The sequence below is a fragment of the Mustela nigripes genome, chromosome 4 (genome assembly GCF_022355385.1).
Source record: "Mustela nigripes isolate SB6536 chromosome 4, MUSNIG.SB6536, whole genome shotgun sequence".
Classification (NCBI taxonomy): domain Eukaryota; kingdom Metazoa; phylum Chordata; class Mammalia; order Carnivora; family Mustelidae; genus Mustela; species Mustela nigripes.
In genome coordinates this window covers 152938280-152958481 of record NC_081560.1, presented here as the reverse complement: position 1 = coordinate 152958481, position 20202 = coordinate 152938280, and the positions used below count along the sequence as shown (strand labels likewise).

General features: G+C 37.4%; 1 protein-coding gene across 2 annotated transcripts in view; it reads right to left on the bottom strand.

The window, feature by feature from the left end:
* Positions 1-1201: 1201 nt before the first annotated feature.
* The window catches only part of ZFAND4 (zinc finger AN1-type containing 4), a 100533-nt gene continuing 81532 nt past the window's right edge, over positions 1202-20202 (bottom strand). For both annotated transcript variants that reach the window (XM_059398017.1, XM_059398018.1), the window contains 4 exons: positions 12319-13494; positions 11567-11621; positions 3113-3230; positions 1202-2156 (listed from right to left, as the gene is read on the bottom strand). In XM_059398017.1, coding sequence (XP_059254000.1) covers positions 2021-2156; positions 3113-3230; positions 11567-11621; positions 12319-13494 — 1485 coding nt within the window. In that variant the 3' untranslated portion in view covers positions 1202-2020. The remainder of the gene's footprint in view (positions 2157-3112; positions 3231-11566; positions 11622-12318; positions 13495-20202) is intronic.

Sequence of the window (20202 nt, the reverse complement as noted above, 5' to 3'; positions counted from 1 at the left end):
TCTTGATAAGTGGGGGAGGAAAACTGAATTACTCAACACAAATGTAAGTATTTTCATTAGTTTATATAGCTTGCCCTAAAAACCATCACCATCGGGGCATCTGGGTGGCTCAGTGGGTTAAGCCTCTGCCTTCAGCTCAGGTCATGATCCCAGGGTCCCGGGATCGAGCCCTACATCGGGCTCTCTGTTCAGCAGGGAGCCTGCTTCCTCCTCTCTCTCCCTGCCTGCCTTTCTGCCTACTTGTGATCTCTCTGTCAAATAAATAAATAAAATCTTAAAAACAAACAAACAAACAAACAAACCATCGTCATCAACCCCTAATTGTATCACTCCTCCACTAGTATCTTTCCCACTTGTAAATGTATTTCCTTCCTGACCAGGAGCATCTTGAAATGTCTTCAGAAGGATGAAGGCTCTTTATCCATTTAACATTCTATCTCTTTTTAAGAAGTAGCAGGAAGAGTAGAACTCTCCAGTTCATTCACCCCTTTGTGGAGAAAGAGACCCTGCAGAGCACCTAAATTAGCCTCAGGTACCATTGTAGATCCAACTTGGGTGGGGCTAGAGTTGCAAAATCTATTTGGGTTGCCTGCCACCTGTTTACCAGGGATCAGGATCTGATTCAACTAAGCTTTCATGAAAGGAATGAACTCTCAAAAGCTTATATTGGTTATATTGCTTACATCTGGGGAACAGGGCCCTTATATCCTAGAAGAATACCTTTATACGGATAGTCATTTTTTCCAATTAGAATAAATTACTGATTTATTTAATGAAATCATTGAGGGTATTATGCCAAGCAAAATCAGTCAGTCAGAGAAAGACAAATATAGGATTTCACTCATGTAGAATTTAAGAAACAAAACAGATGAACATAGAAGAAGGGAAGGAAAAATAAGATAAAAACAGAGAGGGAGGCAAACCATAAGAGATGCTTAACTATAAACTATATATAAACTATTTATAAACTATAAACTGAGGGTTGCTGGAAGGGAGGTCATTGGGGGTTTGGGGTAACTGGGTGATGGGCATTAAGGAGGGCACGTGATGTGATAAGCACTGGGTATTACATGCAACTGATGATCACTAAATTCTACCTCTGAAACTAATAATATAGTATACATTAATTAAATTGAATTTAAATAAAAAAAATTTTTTAAGTTATAAAAGAAAAATTTTGTAAATAATCAAATAATCAAACTCATAATGAAAATGAATATTTATTTGAATTTCTCCTGGTAATAGCACTCAACTTATAAGAAAAACAAATCAAGTTGTAAGATTTTGTTTTAAATGTAGCCATTTTTCAAAAAGTGAAAAGTTGGATTCAGTATTTAATGGCAACAACTGAGACCCCTTGTATTGTAAAACTACTCAAAAATACTACTCAAAAAGTAGTATTTTAAGAAATATATAGTATGATTAACATGATGTGTTTTATAGAATGGATACATATCTGAATGCCAATCTGAATATGGAAGAAATATACATGTGTTAAAATCACACTGAGAAACAAAATGTTCTTTTTTTATAAAAAGTAGCTTGAAATAAAAAGGAACTTGCTGGCAAACTCAATAAATTTTCACACATGGGATTTAAAAAAAAAAAACAAATCCCCACCCCCCGCCCCACACCCCTCAAAAAAGTGGTGGATGTGATTAGAGCCGCTGCATGGCGGCACATTTCTGTACAATGTGGAAGCTGGTTACATGGTCAGTGATAACTTCCTAAAGTGCATCTTTTGAAGACTTGTCTATGAAATTGCAATATCAAATATAAAATAGTTAACACAAGACATGCAATAACAAAGCTAAATCATTATAAAGTTTTTAAAACTACTTTTTAAAACTTTCGATTCACCAAAGGATAAAGATGTCAAATACAGTAGTATTCTTTCTCCAACAGTATGCATTGTATGGTTTTGTCATTTGGCAAATCTTTTAGAGTCGAACAAAAATAATGCAGTCTGAACAATACTTCTTCTGTCATTGTAATACAATTCCTAGGCGCAGAGCAAGAGCTAGATTTTTGGAAGTTTGGGTGCGTTAACCACAGGATTTGCCTCCTGTAAGTATCTCCTCCCTGCACTCTTGTAATCATAGGTGCAGCCGTGAGTTTCTGCATAGCGATGAGATGCACAGAAGTTGTTTCCACATCTAAAGCACAAAAAAAGTCCATGTGAATGGTCACATTTCTATAGAGGCTCATCTCTTTGGAAGATCAGAGCTTGATTTCAGGTATCCAACAGGAGCCCTCTGATTCTCTTAGCAATTTCCATCACTGACATTTCCCTTGTGTTCATAAACCAGCACAAGTACCCCAAAAAGAAAAAGTTAACTGTCCATGAATATGAGTTTGTAATAAAGAACCTATTATGAAATGAAACCGGATACAGATCTTTATGAAGCAGTAAAACTGCAAAAGCTGGCAAATATGTCTATCATTTCTCTTATCTAGTAAACCTGGGAGAACTGAATTTGTGAGAAATTCAGTCTCAAAAGAAAATCACATAAAACCTAATTATTAAAGGACTTTTAAATATTTCTAACAAATAAGATGAGCTATTTCTATTTGAATAAAAAGTACTCTGTGAAGTAGCAGCTCATTTTAATGCCTGCACTCAAACTAAGGGCAGATACTATCCTCAGAGCATATTAATCAATGCTAATGAGATAATTATGAGAAAACTCATTAATTTTTGTGAATGTATTATTCATGTTTTCAAATTAAACTGTACCATATAATAGTTAAATTAACAGTACAATAAATTTAGTCCCTTTTGTGTTCAATTTCAAATAGAATCTTGGAGGATGGGTTCTTCCAAAGTTATATTAAAAAAAAAACAAGCATATCTATCATGTGACAAAGAAAGTCTATTCTCCCATTGATTTAAATCTCCTAACTTGAAGTAACAGGAGAGGATCTCATGATTTATAAACTCAGGAGCTGTCTACTTACTCTTCAGCCAATTAGGAGCTGAACTGAGGACTGCTATTTGAATATCATCTTAATGATGTTAATGAATAGCCAGTTTAAAGAGTGTTTTATACTGTATCCCTACACTGGGTCACCACAAAGAAAGCATCTCAGCTTTTCCAGCCAGCCAACCTGCCTGCATTCGTAGCTAGTAGCCAGTCCAGTTTTCTTCCCACAAAGGAAACAATGCTTTGTTGCTTTCTTCTTTGTCTGAATGGGGGCATTCACAGGTGGGAGGTGATGAGTACATTCTCCTGTTTAAAGAAAGGATACCCTGATTAATACAGGCACAGGATTTTAAATGTGAAATAGTATTAGGCAAAACATGAAACACATCCCTGTCACAGGAAACTTCCTTGCCATAAGAAATTAATTTGTGTTATTTTTATATACAAAATTAACTATAGAATCTACAAGTGAAGATCCAATAGAACTGTTATAGGTTTCTTCTGACTGAGACTTGTATTTTCAGGACTTCTGTACACACTGGCACGTTTCTGATTACTTCCAACGACAATTGGTAATTGTAAAGTATATCAAACTTTGACAGAGAATCAAAAGAAAATGTCTGGGTCAAAATCATCTTTATGAGGCCTCTGAAACAATGTAACCCTATTCTTTTACACCAAGAAGGAACACCAGAGTATCATGAAACTGGTCTTTTAGTCCTGATTACCATTGAAATTATATTCATCAAACTACAAGTAAGTTATTTATTCTTTTTTTTTTTTTAAGGTTTTATTCATCTGAGAGAGAAAGACAGGGAGAGCACAAGCAGAAGGAGAGGCGGCACAGAGAAGCTGACTCCCCGGACTCCCCAGTCTCCTAGCTGAGCTGGCAGGTTAATGGGCTTGATCGCAGGACCTGGAGATCACAATCTGAGCCAAAGGCAGTTGCTTAACCATCTAAGCCACCCAGGCGCCCCTATTTATTCTTTCAAAACTTCAATTTATTCATTTTTAAGACAATGTAACATGTATTTTTCTCCCTTAGGTTTCTAGGTGTTTTAAGGTCAACTCAGTTCTCACACGTAAAAAACATTCTGAAAAATTTAAATGTTATAATTATATTAAATATCCCATAATCAACAGTAATTAATATGGTACACTGCTCAATTTCACAGTACTACTACCTTCCCAAAAAATATTTACTAAATTTTGTACTATTGTAACAACTTGATTTTTTAAAAAAGATTTTATTTATTTATTTGACAGAGAGAAACACAGCGAGAGGGGAAACACAAGTAGGGGGAGTGGGAGATGGAGAAGCAGTCTTCCCACCAGGTAGGGAGCCTAGTGTGGAGTTCGATCCCAGGACTCTGGGATCAGGATCTGAGCCGAAGGCAGATGCTTAATGACTGAGCCACCCAGGTGCCCCATAACTTGATTTTTTAACTTAAAAAAAAAAAACAGAAAACAATTGCATTGATGTGGATGGAACTGGAGGGGATTCTGCTAAGTGAAATAAGTCAAGCAGGGAAAGACAATTATCATATGGTTTCATGTAGAACATAAGGAATAGTGTGGATGACCACAGGGGAAGGGAGGGATAACTGAATGGGAAGAAATCAGAGAGGGAGATAAACCATAGGAGACTCTGAACTCCGGGAAACGAACTGAGGGTTACAGAAGGGACAGGGGTTGGGGGAAGAGGTAACAGGGTAATGGTATTGAGAAGGGCATGTGTGGTGATGGGCACTGGGTGTTATACACAACTAATGAACCACAGAACACTATACCAAAAGCTAATGATGTATTGTATGTCGGCTAATTGAACATAATTTTTAAAAAAGCACATGTCATCACATAAGAAATAATTAAATCAGGGGTGTCTGGGTGGATCAGTTGGTTAAGCCTTTGACTCAGGTCATGATCTCAGTGTCCTGGGATCAAGTCCCACATCAGGATCCCTGCTCAATGTGGAGTCTGCTTCAAATTCTTTCTCCCTCCCCACCTGTCCCACCGTCCCTTCTCTCATTGTCTCCAAAATAAATAAATATAATCTTTAAAAAGAAATAAAAAGAAAAGAAAAGAAATAATTAAATCTTTATTTTTAACTTTCATTTTTTCAGTGTTCCAAGATTGTTTATGCATCACATCCAGTGCTCCATGCAATACGTGCCCTCCTTAATACCCACCACCAGGCTCACCCAACCCTCCAACCCTTTCCTTCCAAAACCTGTTTGTTTCTCAGTGTCCACAGTCTCTCATCGTTCGTCTCCCCCACTGATTTCCCCCAACGCCCTTCTCTCCATCTCCCAATGTCCTCCATATTATTCCTTATACTCCACAAGTGAAACCATGAGATAACTGACTCTCTCTGCTTGACTTATTTCACTCAGCATAATCTCCTCCAGTCCCGTCCATGTTGATGCAAAAGTTGGGTATTCATCCTTTCTGATGGAGGCAAAATACTCCATTGAATATATGGACCATATCTTCTTTATCCATTTGCCTGTTGAAGGGCATCTTGGCTCTTTCCACAGTTTGGTGACTGTGGCCGTTGCTGCTATGAACACTGGCCCTTCTTTTTACTACATCTGTATCATTGGAGTAAATACCCAGTAGTGCAATTGCAGAGTGCTAGGGTAGCTCTATTTTTAATTTCTTTCTTTTATTTTATTTTTAATTTCTTAAGGAACTTCCACACTGTTTTCCAAAGTGGCTGCACCAACTTGCATTCAATTTCTTTTCATTACTAAGTGAAATACTCTTACAACTGAGCAAAATTCCAACAAACCTGACTCAAGCATACAGGCTCAAAGTCACTGCCCACAGTTGTTAACAATAGCAGTACAAGCACACTGTGCCTTGTGGCACTAAAAGGCCAAGAAGCAAGAAACAAACAAAGAAAACAAAAACAAGGGGGAAAGAATGAGAAGAAAAATGATAGTCTCAATGGTACTGGTACCTATTCACTACTGAAGAAGGTTTGGAAGGCCTGGGCTAAATGTTTATATGGCATTGAAAATCCTTCAAGCGTTCAAAAAATTGTAATTACAATGAATTGGTGCTATACCTTTTGCCACCCAGATTGGGGACTGGATATATAAACCCAGGAAAATTAAGTCAGCTTTATTACCAGCCTGAAATACTTTCCTAGATCTTGCCTAAAATTATACACAAAATTGGACACTAACTGAATGACTCCTTATGGTAGAAACAAAACTGAAAACAAAGTGAATGGCTCCCAATAGTGCCATGATGCTAACTCAGCTAATAAACACTTTCTTCTTCAAGTACACTTAGAGTTATTATCAAGAAGAAGGTGATGGGGTACTTTCCACTTCTTAAAAAATGAAAGTAAGATAAGCATTTGCAAAGGACACACAGAAGAGGCATATAGTACCAGATATCCTCTGAAACTTATCTAATTGCAATTATCTTTGAAATTCAGGTTTAGAATATCCTTCTAATAATTTAGATAATAATTTGGTTCAGTGTAGTCGTATTTTCATTTTTTTTCTTTCCTTGGAATTGCTTTACTTAATGTTTCCCAAACTGTTTTCATTCAAGAACTTTTGTGAATGTGCAGAAACATACAACACAGTAGTGACAAGAATGAGTTTGCAGGAACACAAATGCAGTCTTCTTCTATGAGAGTAGTTTCCATATATGCTTCTATCTTTTTACATAAATAAAACTTTTTAAATAAATCTTTTATTTTAAAAAATATTTTATTTATTTATTTTTCAAAGAGAGAGAGAGCACTATTTTTCAGAGAGAGAGCAAGCACAAGCGGGGTCCAGAGGCAGGGAGAGGGAGAAGCAGAGAGAAGTCCCTGATACAGTACTCGATCCCAGGGCCCAGGGATCATGACCTGAGCCAAAGGCAGACACTTAGTTGACTGGGCCATCAGGCATCCTTAAATAAATGTTCTAAATAAAACAATTTATAAGTCATCTATTCCATGACAGGATTGATCACTAGTATACATGTTTCCTACTATTTTTTACAGTGCCATCCGGGGTCTTATATGTCCAGTATGATATCTTTCTGACTTCCAGAGCCATTTTCTGTCATTTACCACATCATACCCACTCTTCAATGAAGCACCAGACCCACTCATAGGTGCAATCTCTTCTAAAATGCTCGATTCCACCTTGTCAACCCAGAAAAACTCCACTCATCTTGTAAGAACATATCATCAATTATCAATTCCTCTCTGAAGCCTTCTCTCATGTGCATTGGACATATGAATAAAGAAAATAGAGTAATATAGTAATTCCAATGTGAAAAGTTGCTTTTCAAAACAAGGTTAAAGTTATTTAGAATAACTCACTTGTTTGGTATTTCCTAGCCTAATAACTGATCTAAGACAATGATCTATAAAAATTTACCCAACGGAAAAGATAGCCAACAAAGTAATAAGAGTAGTGTTCTGGATGCCAGTTCTGGATGCTAGTAGGCAGTAATCTCTGCCTAAAAATGATGACTACACGGTGGATAAGATTTCCAAGGGAGACCCTGTAAGTTAAAAGCAAAGAAAACCAATGGAAGAACTTAGCAAATCAATTAAATAAAACTTATATCAAACTCTCACAGACTCAAGGAAATTCAGGATGATACAGTTATTACTGAAATGAAATGGCAGTAAGTTACACAGCTCTGTTCAGGTGATGATAACTGCAGGTAGCAGTTGATGGCTTGACTTAAATGAAATCAACCAAAAGAGTATATACCTGGAGATAAGCAAAAAGCTGGTAAAACAAGTCAAAAAAGAAACTCAGGTTTAAAAAAATGAAACAAAACAAAAATCTACAACAATACGATAGCCCAGAATTAAAAAAAGAAGAAGAAATTTTAAAAAAGAGAAACAAAGGAAAAGAAACAAACTATTTCAAGAAGGGGGGCCACAACAATCAAACAAGATAAGGATACAGAAGTATCCACTGGATTTGAAACTGTGGACATCTTTGGTGACCTCAGCAACAGCAACTTCAGAAGAAGAGTGAGAAGAAAAGAGAAGTACCACCAAAGGCCAAATTAGAATTAAACATAGATATATTACAGTAACATTGTGGTACTGCATAAATAAAGGCAATAAAGAACCCAGAAAAAAAAAAAAAAAGAACCCAGAAAGAAACCTTCACATATAGAGTCAAATGATTTTTGACAAGAACTCCGATGGCCATTCAATGGGGAGAGTATGGTCTTTTTAATAAATGTCACTGGAAAAACTGGATATACACATGAGAAAGAAGAAAGCTGGACCCTGACATTACACCATATACAAAAATATATACATTAAGGAGTTAATTCAAAGTGTATCAAAGACCGACCTATAAGACCTAAAACTATAAAACGCCTAGAAAATATAGGGGGAAAGCTTCATAACAGTGAATTTGGCAATAATTTATTTTTTATTTTATTTTTTAGATTTTATTTGACACAGAGAGAGAGAAGGAGAGAAAGAGAGAACGCACAGAAGCAGGGAGAGTCACAGGCAGAGAGACAGGGAGAAGCAGGCTCTCCACTGAGCAGAGTCCGAGGTGGGGATTGGTCCCAGGACTCTGGGATCTGAGCTGAAGGCAGGTGCTTAACTGACTGAGCCACCCAAGTACCCCTAATTTGTCAATGAGTTACTGGACACAACATCTAAGTCAGAGGCACCAAAGGAAAAAAAAAAAACAGTAAAGCCGGACTTCATGAAGATTAAAAACTATTGTCCATCAAAAGACACTGTCAGGGGGGCGCCTAGGTGGCTCAGTGGGATAAAGCCTCTGCCTTCGGCTCAGGTCATGATCCCAGGGACCTGGGATCGAGCCCCACATCTGGCTCTCTGCTCTGCGGGGAGCCTGCTTCCTCCTCTCTCTCTCTCTCTCTCTCTGCCTGCCTCTCTGCCTACTTGTGATCTCTGTCTGTCAAATAAATAAATAAAATCTTAAAAAAAAAAAAAGACACTGTCAGGGACACCTGGGTGGCTCAGTCAGTTAAGCATCTGCCTTTGGCTCAGGTCATGATCCCAGAATACCAGGATGGAGCTGGGCTTCGGGCACCCTGCTCAGTAGGGAGTCTGCTTCTCCGTCTCCCTCTGCCCTTCACCCTGCTCACACTCTCTCTTTCTCACTCTTTCTTTCAAATAAATAAATAAATAAATAAAATCTTAAAATAAGAAAAAAAGACACTGTCAGAGTAAAATGGCAACCTACAGAACAGAAGAAAATCTTTGCCAATTATATATCTGATAAGGGATCGGTATCCAGAATATATGAAGAATATCTAAAACTCAGCAACAACAAAAAAACCCTAAAACAACCCAATTTAAAATTGGGCAAAACATCTGACAGACATTTCCCCAAAGATGTACAAATAGCTAAGCTCAAAAAAAATATACCTAACGTCACTAATCATCAGGGATGTGATAAACCACAAGGAGATACTACCTTATACCTACTAGGAGGTCCATTATCGAAAAACACACACACAAACAAAAATCCAGAAGATAAGAAGTGTTCTTATGAATATGGAGAAACTGGAATTTGCACACTGTTAGTGGTAATGTAAAATAGTGCAGCCACGATGGAAAACTGTATGGCAATTCCTCAAAAAATTAAAAATGCAATCACCATATGAGCCAGCAATTCTACTTCCAAGTACATACTCAAAAGAATTAAAAAGAGGGTCTCAAAGATGCCCTTCAATGGACGAATGGATAACGAAGATGTGGTCCATATACACTATGGAGTATTATGCCTCCATTAGAAAGGATGAATACACAACTTTCGTATCAACATGGACAGAAATGGAAGAGATTATGCTGAGTGAGATAAGTCAAACAGAGAGAGTCAATTATCATATGGTTTCACTTATTTGTGGAGCATAACAAATATCATGGAGGACAAGGGGTGTTAGAGAGGAGAAGGGAGTTGGGGTAAATTGGAAGGGGAGGTGAACCATAAGAGACTATGGACTCTGAAAAACAACCTGAGGGTTTTGAAGGGGCGGGGGGTGGGGGGAGGTTGGGGGAGCCAGGTGGTGGGTACTGGAGAGGGCACGGATTGCATGGAGCACTGGGTGTGGTGCAAAAACAATAAATTGTTACACTGAAAAGAAATAAATAAAAAAAAAGAAATTATGTTTGCTTCATTGTATTGCCTTTGCTCCTTTGTCTAAGATCAGGGGAAAAAAAAGGAGGGTCTCAAAGACATCTATGGGCAACCATGTTTGTAACAGCCTTCTTCACAAGAGCTAAAATGTGGAAGCAACACAGGTCTCCAGCAACACAGGTCTCCATCTAGAGATACACGGATAAGCAAAATGCTGTATATATACACACAATGGAGTATTATTTGCCTTAAAATGTATGGAAATTCTAACACACACTACAACACAGATGAACCCTGCTAAATGAAGTAAGCCAGACACAAAAAGACAAATGCTATATGGTTCCACTTATATTAGACGCTTAAAGCAATTAAAATTATTCAGAGAGAAAGTAGAATGGTGGCTACTAGAGGCTGGGGTGAGGGGAAAACGAGAAGTTAGTGTTCAATGGATACAGAGTTTCAGTTTTTTCAAGATAAAGAGTTCTGGAAATGGATTCTCCAACAATGTGAATGTGTGACTGTACTTAACGTCACTGGGTTATATGCTTAAAAATGGTTAAGATGGTAAATTTTATGTTATGTATATCTTACCACAATGCAAAATTGAAAAAAGTATATATATTAAGACTTTAAAACTTTGGGTCTTACACAGCAGTGAAAAACAAACCCTAAGTATCTCTTTAAAGGCATAAAACTCATGTGATAACCATAATATATATTATATTGGTTGTCAGATCTGTTTTACAGACTTTTATAAAGTATCCTTGAGAACTCCTCAAGGGACTACAAAAGTGGTACATCTTTGGTAATGAGTTCCCACCCCTAGTCTGGGTATTAAACCATAAAAGATGAGAAAACAACAGCTGCCCTGGAAATAAGGATGGGCCAGTGCACTTTTTTTTTTAATTTATTTTTTATTTTCAGCATAACAGTATTCATTATTTTTGCACCACACCCAGTGCTCCATGCAATCCGTGCCCTCTATAATACCCACCAGGTGGGCCAGTGCACTTTTAAGGTGTTCCTGAAAGAAGGAAGTGCTAATGTTATAGTCACTTCTGCTACTGTGCTTTGGAAAGGGCTGGCTCAAGGACTCTCCTTTCCTTTTACCCAGAAATAATCTGATTCATGAAAAGGAGATCTTAATAAAGCCATCCTTGATATTGGATCATGATATTAAGACACACCTCTCTAGGATACTTTCACAAAACCCACCCAGCAGCCCAGAATGGCTGTAGAGTGGCCAGTAACTGAGAGGGCTGGGAACTACATGTTAGTTCTTCATTCTTCTTGTCTTTTCACATGGACCATATTTTTTCCCAGGCAACAGAGAACTCAATTCCAATTTTTGCCTTATTCTTCAAATATGTCCTACAGTGAGTTTTCATAAGCATTTTCTTAAGTGGAAAAAAGTTTAGGGAGAGTTTACTCCATACATACCACAAAGAATGTTCTTCTTTTCTTATTTCTCTCTGAAAATACAACAGCATGCATAATGAAATCATTGTTAGGCTTATATTTTCAGAATTATCAGCAGCTTACCTACTCTTTTCCCTGCTGCTGTTTTATTTCCATTCATTCCAATACCACGGGGAGACTATAATTAAAACACAAAACATCTACAGTGGTAAGTTAATGAACAGAAGAAAAGATCACTAAACATGAAATACTTGTATTTTTTTAAGACTTTATTTAAATTCATGTTAGTTAACACTTAGTGTATTATTAATTTCAGGGGTAGAATTTAGTGACTCATCAGTTGCATGTAACACCCAGTGCTCATTACATCCCGTGCCCTCCTTAATGTAGGGCACTTAATTACCCCATGCCCCTCCCATATCCCTCTCCAGCAGTTTAAAGACTCTTGTGGTTTTATTTTATCATGGAAATGCTATTAGGCTTTCATTTAATTAACATTTTAATTAAATTAATTTGGACTCTGTTTCTCCAATCGAGCAATATTGTACTTACTATTTTTCCTTAAGAGAATGAAATCTGATGGTATAAATAAAAGTTCTTATTTGGGAAAAATTAATAAAAATATTCAGCATAAAAATATGTCATAAATTGTTTACACAGAATTATTTTCAAATTACAGCTCTCAATTTAGGACTAAAACATTTAAAATTCAAGTCAAATATATTTTCTACAAACTAGATAAACATTGTGAAAGAAACTTATGAAAAGAATTCATCCTTACACTTCCTTACTTACGTAAGCAAAAAAACAAATTTTAAATATGTTGAATGACTATAAAGATAACGAGTAGAACATACTGAAAGGCAAATACTTACTAGAAAAAAATCTGTAGGTTCTACCTGGGGAGAACTTTTCCTAAGATTTTCCTCCTGAAAATGCTGGAGGCTTGTAGACAGCCCGATTCCAGAGGTCCGAAGCCTGCCTGCTCCACGTGTGCTCTGTAAGCTATCTCTGCTTGCGCTCCGGGCCAGTGAAGCAAGAAAACCTATATTATTTACACAACCAACAGGCTCTTTGGAAGCCTTGTTAGCCATTTCTGTGATATCCCGAGCCTCAACTTTAGAAATAACATCAGATCTTTTCCCGGGTGAATCAACTTTAACAGCTCGAAAGCGAGTAGTCCTAGAGAAAGAAGAATCAGTTACATTTCGAACATCCAATGACCGAAGCACGTTTTGTGATGCAGAAGACTGGAGATTCCCAGACTCAAAACATTTGGACTGTCTCTGTGATTTCACCAGAGAATTATGGAGTGACATTGGTGTAGAACAGCGAAGAGGTGACAAGAGTCTATTCTTGTGAGGACTTAATTCACGGTGGTTGAGAACTGTAGTTTCTACTGATTCACCACTCAACATTCTTGCAACATGTTTAAGATGCTGCTCTGCAGCTTTCAACCCTTTATCATCATTAGTGAGTAAGAACTCTGGATTTACCTTCTGTGTGACTTCTAAGCCACTGCTCTGTTCATCAATGTTTCCTTCTCTAAATGTAGCAAATGAGCCCACTTCAGGCAGAAGTGATTCTTCAGTTACACCTTCTTCTGAAGTTGAAAATAAAACAGTGTCATCTTCATTATTAGATGACAAATTTCCTGAAAAGTGTTTTGTCCGCCTAGGCAGGGATGATCCAAGGTGGAGAACAGAATCAGCAAGCTCTTTGTCATTTTCCAATTCCATGTGGGGTATCTGAGGTGATAGTTTGATGCTACTATTGGAATGAGACAGTGTCTTACTCTCCCAGTTGTCATCTTCCTTAAGAAAATCACTAGTGATAGATGATAGGGGTCTATCGGCAGGGGGCAAAGTTGCCAAACTTGAAACTGCATTGTTGGAAGTTTCAGGTAGACATGCATTCCGAGGAGAAGGTAAACAAGACTGCCCAATGTGGGGGAGAACCCTTAACAATCTGTGGCGAGCAGCTGCCGTGGAACTACTAGAAGGTCGAGGAGCTATAGGTGGACGAGGTTTTACCTTGACAGCTTTTTTAGGCTAAAAAAAAGAGTGAATATATAATTTCTCACAGTCATTTTGTCTACCTATTAACAAAAACTAATGAAGGAAGAAAATGTTATTTATGCAACACTGGCATTTTGATAACCATAATTTGTCTTAAAAGATTAAAATTTTAAGCTTAGGACAGAAGAAATTTGCTCTCTTTCTTCACTGAGGAATGATTTCTTGAGAATGGTAAAGAAAACGAATTTTGTTTTATTTTCCTCACTACTGATTATTTGTCAGAGTTTTGCTGAGAAAAAAACTTACTGATTTATAGGAGATAGGATATCACCAATCTATTTTAGATCCCCAACAATTTTTCCTAGTAAGATGAACAGGTGTTGACTATATAGGCACTACAGAAAAGAGGTAACAGGTCTAAACTGCTATCCTCACAAAGGCCTGCTTGCAAGGTTGGCCCTTGGCTAGCTTCTAGGAACTTATATTTCAAGAGCGTTCCCACCACCCTCACTGAAAAGTGCCTAACCTGTTGGTATAAGCAATATCATTTTTGCTAAATACCAGCTTTCCTTCTGGGAGTCTGGAATTTTGGTACATGTTAAGCAGAGGCTGTCTATATCAATGGCCCCTGATAAAACCCCTGGGCACAGAGTCTCTAATAGATAATATTCTACAGATGTGCTGAGACAACTCATTGATAGAGGAATAAAGCATACCCCATGAGACTCTTCTAGGAAAGGATTCTGGAAAGCTTGTCCTTGGTTTCCTCCAGATTTGAGTCATGAGCCTTTTCCCTTTGAAGATTTTACTTCATACCGTTTTGCTGCAATAAATCTTAACCATGAATGCAACTATATGCTAGTACTGTGAGTCTTCATAGCAAATGATAGAACTGGGGAGTGGTCTAGAGGTCCTCCATACACTAAGTTCTAATGCAAGTATCATGACAATTCATGATGTTATGGATAAACTTAAAAATCAAGGATATCAAGCCTCAAGATATTGGCTGAAATGTGCATCAGGAAAGGATGGAACACCTGATGACCTAAACAACACTCCCAACCTAAAAATACAAGAAAAGCCAGATACTTCAGTGGACACCAGTTAAGGCAAGAAACAGAGGAGCTAAAACTATAAAGAAAGAACAACCTTGGAAAGAGATGCTGGCTCCTGCAGCTGCTTATACTCTAGGGGCACTGTCTTATCAAACTACAATTCTCTACTCAACAAAAATATGTTTCAGAAATAAAGGTGATGACTTCTGGGCTGTTGAGATTAATGGGTGGTTGCCTAAATCTGAATTTCTCCATGTGTCCTCCAAAAAACAATACAAATCAACAAGCAAATAAGCAAATAAAACAACCCATAACTCATGCCTTCATCAAAACCAGGTGACAGATAAAATTAACTTCAAATTACTTATAAGGAGAAAAATATCCAAATCTAGGAGACTCATCTGCAAAGCTTATGCCTGTGCTGAGAGACAAGAAAATATGTTGAGCCAGAAAAGAAGGAAGAAAGGGAGTAAGACAGAGAGGGACAGAGGAAGGGAGAAAAGAGGGAGGGAAAGAGAGGGTGAGAGGAAGGAAAAGAAGAATGGAAGAAAAAGAGAGGTGTAGATAACCCAGGGCTGATGGAACGGCCATAAAATAAACCCTTAAAAGAGAAAATCCCACTTGATTATGAAAACACTGAAAAGAGGTTTAAGATCTAGGATATTAATATTTATTTATTTATTTATTTATTTATTGTCAGAGAGAGTGAGAGAGGGAAGGAGGATGGGCAAGCACGAACAGGGGGAGCAGCAGGCAGAGGGAGAAGCAGGATCTTCACTAAGCAAGGAGCCCAATATGGCACTCCACCCCAGGACCCAGGGATCATGACCTGAGCCAAAGGCAGACGCTTAACTGACTGATCCACCCAGGCATCCCAAGATCTAGGATATTAAAACATGAGCTGCTGGGAAACCAAAGGCAAGTGACCTGAAACTGTTCAGAAATAAGGAGATAGCTTCAAGAAGACATGACTTCTGGGGGAAGTAGGGGTAAACTCAAAGTTCTCCATTGAGAACTTGTTAGCGAAGATAAAGAAGGCAGTAAAAAAAAATAAAAGTAAGGATCCATAGACACAAAAGGGAGTTACCAAATCAGAAAACACAACAACCCAACCCTCCAATGAAAGAGTACTATTGATTTTTTAAAAACTGCATTTCACTATACCAAGAAAAGACGGTGCTCTTGAAATAAGAAACTTACTTTGCCACACAAAAGCCTCAGTTTTGTCTACACACAATGATTAATATTCCTTTGGGTAAATAAAAATTATAGGCATATCTCATTTTATTATACTTTGCTTTAATGAACTTCACAGATATTGCACTCTTTACAAATTGAAGGTTTGTGGCAACCCCACATCAAGGAAGTCTATTGAAGACATTTTTCCAACAGCACTTGCTCATTTTATTTCTCTGGGTCACATTTTGATGATTCTCACAATATTTTAAACTTTTCCGTTATTATATTTATCGTGGCTATCTGTGATCAGTGATCTCTGATGTTACTGTAATTGTTTTAGGGTGCCACGAATCCCGCCCATACAAGATGGCAAACTTCACTGATGAATGTTGTGTGTGTTCTGACTGCTCCACCAACAGACCATTCCCCCAACTCTCCTCCACTCCTTAGGCCTCCCTATTCCCTGAGAAACAATAATACTGAAATTAGAACTACAATAGCCTTGAAGTGCTCAAGTGAAGGAAACAATTGTGCATCTCTCACTTTGAATCAAAAGCTAGAAATGATTAAGCTTAGTGAGGAAAGCATGTTGAAAGCTGAAAGAGGCTGAAAGCTAGGCCTCTTACAAACAGCCAGACTGTAAATGTAAAGAAAAATTTCTTGAAGGAAACAAAAAGTGCTCTTCTAGTGGACTCAAATATGATAAGAAAGTGAAACAACCTTACTGCAAAAATGGAGAAAGTTTTAGTAGCCTGGATGGAAAATCAAACCAGCCACAAGATTCCCTTAAGCCAGAGTCTAATCCAAAGCAAGGCCCTAACTCTCTTCAAATCTATGATGGTTCAGAGGTAATGACAGTGCAGAAGGAAAGTCTGAAGCTAGTAGAGGTTTAAAGAAGCAGCTGTCTCCATAATATAAAAGTGCAAGGTGAAGCTGCAGTGCCGATGTAGAAGCGGCAGCAAGTTATCCAGCGATCTAACGAGAATACTTGCTGAAGGTGGCTAACCGAAACAGATTGGCAATGGAGACGAAGCAGCCTCATATGGAAGAAGATACCATCTAGGACTTTCATAGCTAGACACAGTTCTGTATAAAAGGAGACCAAGAAAACATTACAGCTAGATGCAATGCATGGTTCTTGACTGGATCCCAGATTGAAAATAGCAAAAAATCAAAACAAATAAAATCAAGTGCATTACTTGGACACTGAGGAACAGGAATGTAGCTGACATAATGTGTACCAAGGATAAATCATGTGTATGATAACTGAATTGTGGTTAGGCAAAAGACCCTTGTTCTTAAGCGAGAAATGCAAAATGAAGTACTTACAGGGAAATGATATCGGCAACTAACTCCCAGATAAATCAGGTGAAGAAACAAGGACAGAAAGCAATGTGTAAAAATGGTAATTGGTGAATCGAGGTACAGGTACATGGGTGTCCGCAGTACTGGTCCTATAACATTTCGGAAAGACTGAACATTTTTCAAAATACAAAAGATAAAATAGTAAGTTTTCTGACAAAAGTTGAAAGAATCCATTGTTAGGAACCCTAAATGAAAAAGACCTACTAAGAGAAATGATTCAGACAGAAGTAAAATAATCCTTGAAGGAAGCACATAATTGCAGAAAAGAGTAAAGAGCAACAGAAAAGCTTAATATGTGGGTAAATATGAGTAAAATATTGGCAATATAAAACAATTTGAGAAGTTCAAAATTTTTGTAAAATTAATATATGATAACAATGACACAAAAGATATTTGAATATATAAGTAGAGTTAGACTCCTAGAATTCTGTCATTAACAAGAAAGCAATAAACATCATTTTTATTGGAATTTAATAGTCAAGGTTGCACATTTTAAAGGATATATATTTTTTAAAATTTTTATTTATTTATTTGACAGAGAGAGATCGCAAGTAGGCAGAGAGGCAGGCAGAGAGAGAGAGAGGAGGAAGCAGGCTCCCTGCCGAGCAGAGAGCCGATGCGGGACTCGATCCCAGGACCCCGAGATCATGACCTGAGCCGAAGGCAGCGGCTTAACCCACTGAGCCACCTAGGCGCCCCGAGGTTGCACATTTTAATCTCCAGAGTAATCACCTGGAAAACCAGTGTTTAAGGATCCATAACCAAGAAAGTAATGCAGAACAAAAACCAAATAAGGAAAAAATAAACTAATCCAAAAAAGGACAAGAAGGAAAGAAAAAGAAACAAAACAGCTGATTAAGCAAAAACAAAGGTGATAAAAATCAAAATACATCAGTAATTACACTAAACTTTAAGTAAAATAAAAGTCTTAAGTTTGTCAGTTTAGGTTAAAAAGATAATATATTGTATGTCTACTATACTTCAATAAAAGATAAAATTAAAAAATAATAAAACTAACCACATACCAGTTAGAAGAAACAAATCCTAAATATAGGGACATGAAGAGATTGAAAGTAAGAGAAGAGAAAGAATATACAATAGAAACACCAACGGAAAGAAAGCTAGGATAGCTATGTTACTAGTGACAAAGTAGATTTTAGTAAAAGTGCATTACTAGAGATAAAACATTTTATAATAATACAAATGTTAGATACTACAATTCCTTGATATCACACAAATCTGTATTAGATCAAATGACAGTTTCAAAATACGCAAAATAAAAATAAAAGGAGACACACAAAGCTATAACAAAATAGGGAGACATTTTAAATAAACCTCTCTCAAAAATGGAGAGAAAACAGACCCCCTACAAAAACATTAGAAAGGATACAGAAGATCTGAACAACACAATAAACTTGATCTAATTAATACATACAGAATATTACATATAGTGACTCATTACATAGTCTTTTCAAGGACACAAGTGGCACCAATATGCTTTGTCACAAATCAAACCTTAACTAATATCAAAGGCTTGAAATCATTAAGAGTATGTTCTCTGATGACAGTGAAAGTAAATGACAATAACAAAAATGTATAAATATTCCACATGTTGGAAACTAAGGCAGCCACTTATAAATAAGCCATAAGTCAAAAGTAATACAAAGATTTAATATAATCTCTATCAAAATCCCAACTACATTTTTTTTAAAGATTTTATTTATTTATTTGACAGACAGAGATCACAAGCAGGCAGAGAGGCAGGTAGAGAGAGAGAGGAGGAAGCAGGCTCCCTGCTGAGCAGAGAGCCCGATGCGGGACTCGATCCCAGGACCCTGAGATCATGACCTGAGCCGAAGGCAGCGGCTTAACCCACTGAGCCACCCAGGCGCCCCCAACTACATTTTTTTCAAAACTAGAATAATCTATGCTAAAACTCATATGGAACCTCAGGGAACGCCAAATAGCCATAACAAACTTAACAAAATTGTAGGTTTCTCACTTCCTGATTTCAAACTCATTACAAAGCAACACAGTAATCAAGAGTGTGCTACTCTCAAAAAATGAAACTAGACCAGTACCTTACACCATATACAAAAATAAATTCAAAATGAGGACTCCTGGATGGCTCTGTTGGTTAAGTACCTGCCTTCCGCTCTGGTCATGATTCCAGGGTCTCAGGATCAAGTCCCACATCAGGATCCTTGCTAGGCAAGAAGCCTGCTTCTCCCTCTGCCTGCTACTCCCTCTGCTTGTGCTCTCTCTCTCTCTGACAAATAAATAAAATTTTTAAAAATAAATAAATAAATAAATAATGGATTCAAACTTGAATTTAAGACCTGAAATTATAAAACTCCTAGAAGAAAACATAGGAAATAAGCTATTTGACAATGGTCTTAGCAATATTTTGGGGGGCCAGTCTCCTTAGGCAAGGGCAACAAAAGATAAAACAAACAAATGGGATTACATCAAACTAAAAAGCTTTTTTTACACAGTGAAGGAAAGCAACAAAACAAAAAGGCAACCTACTGAATGTGGAAAGATATTTGCAAATCATATATCTGATAGAGGTTAATATCTAAAATATGTAAAGAACTTACATAACTTAATATCGAACAACCAACCATCACATTAAAACATGGACAGAGGACTGGAATATACATTCTTCTGAAGAAGACAGACAGATGGCCAACAGGCACATGAGAAGATGCTCAGTATCACTAATCTTCGGGGAAAGGCAAATCCAGACTACAATGAGATGTCATTTCGTATCTGTCAAATTGGTTATTACCAGGAAAATTAAAATAACAAAGATTAGCAAGGATATACAGAAAAACGAACCCTCATATGTTTGGTGGGAATGCCAGTTGGTACAGCCACTCTGGAAAACAGTAAGGAGGTTTCTCAAAAAATTAAAAATAGGAGACCCTGGGTGACTCATTTGCTTAAGTGTCTGACTCTTGATTTTGGCTCAGGTTATGATCTTGGGGTGAGCCCCCAACTGGGTTCTACACTCAGCAGGGGGGCTGCTTGAGGATTCTCTCTCCCTTGCCTTCTGCCCCTCCCTCCACTCATGCTCTCTCTCAAGCAAATAAATAAATCTTTTAAAAAATTAAAAACAGAACTACCATACAGTACATCA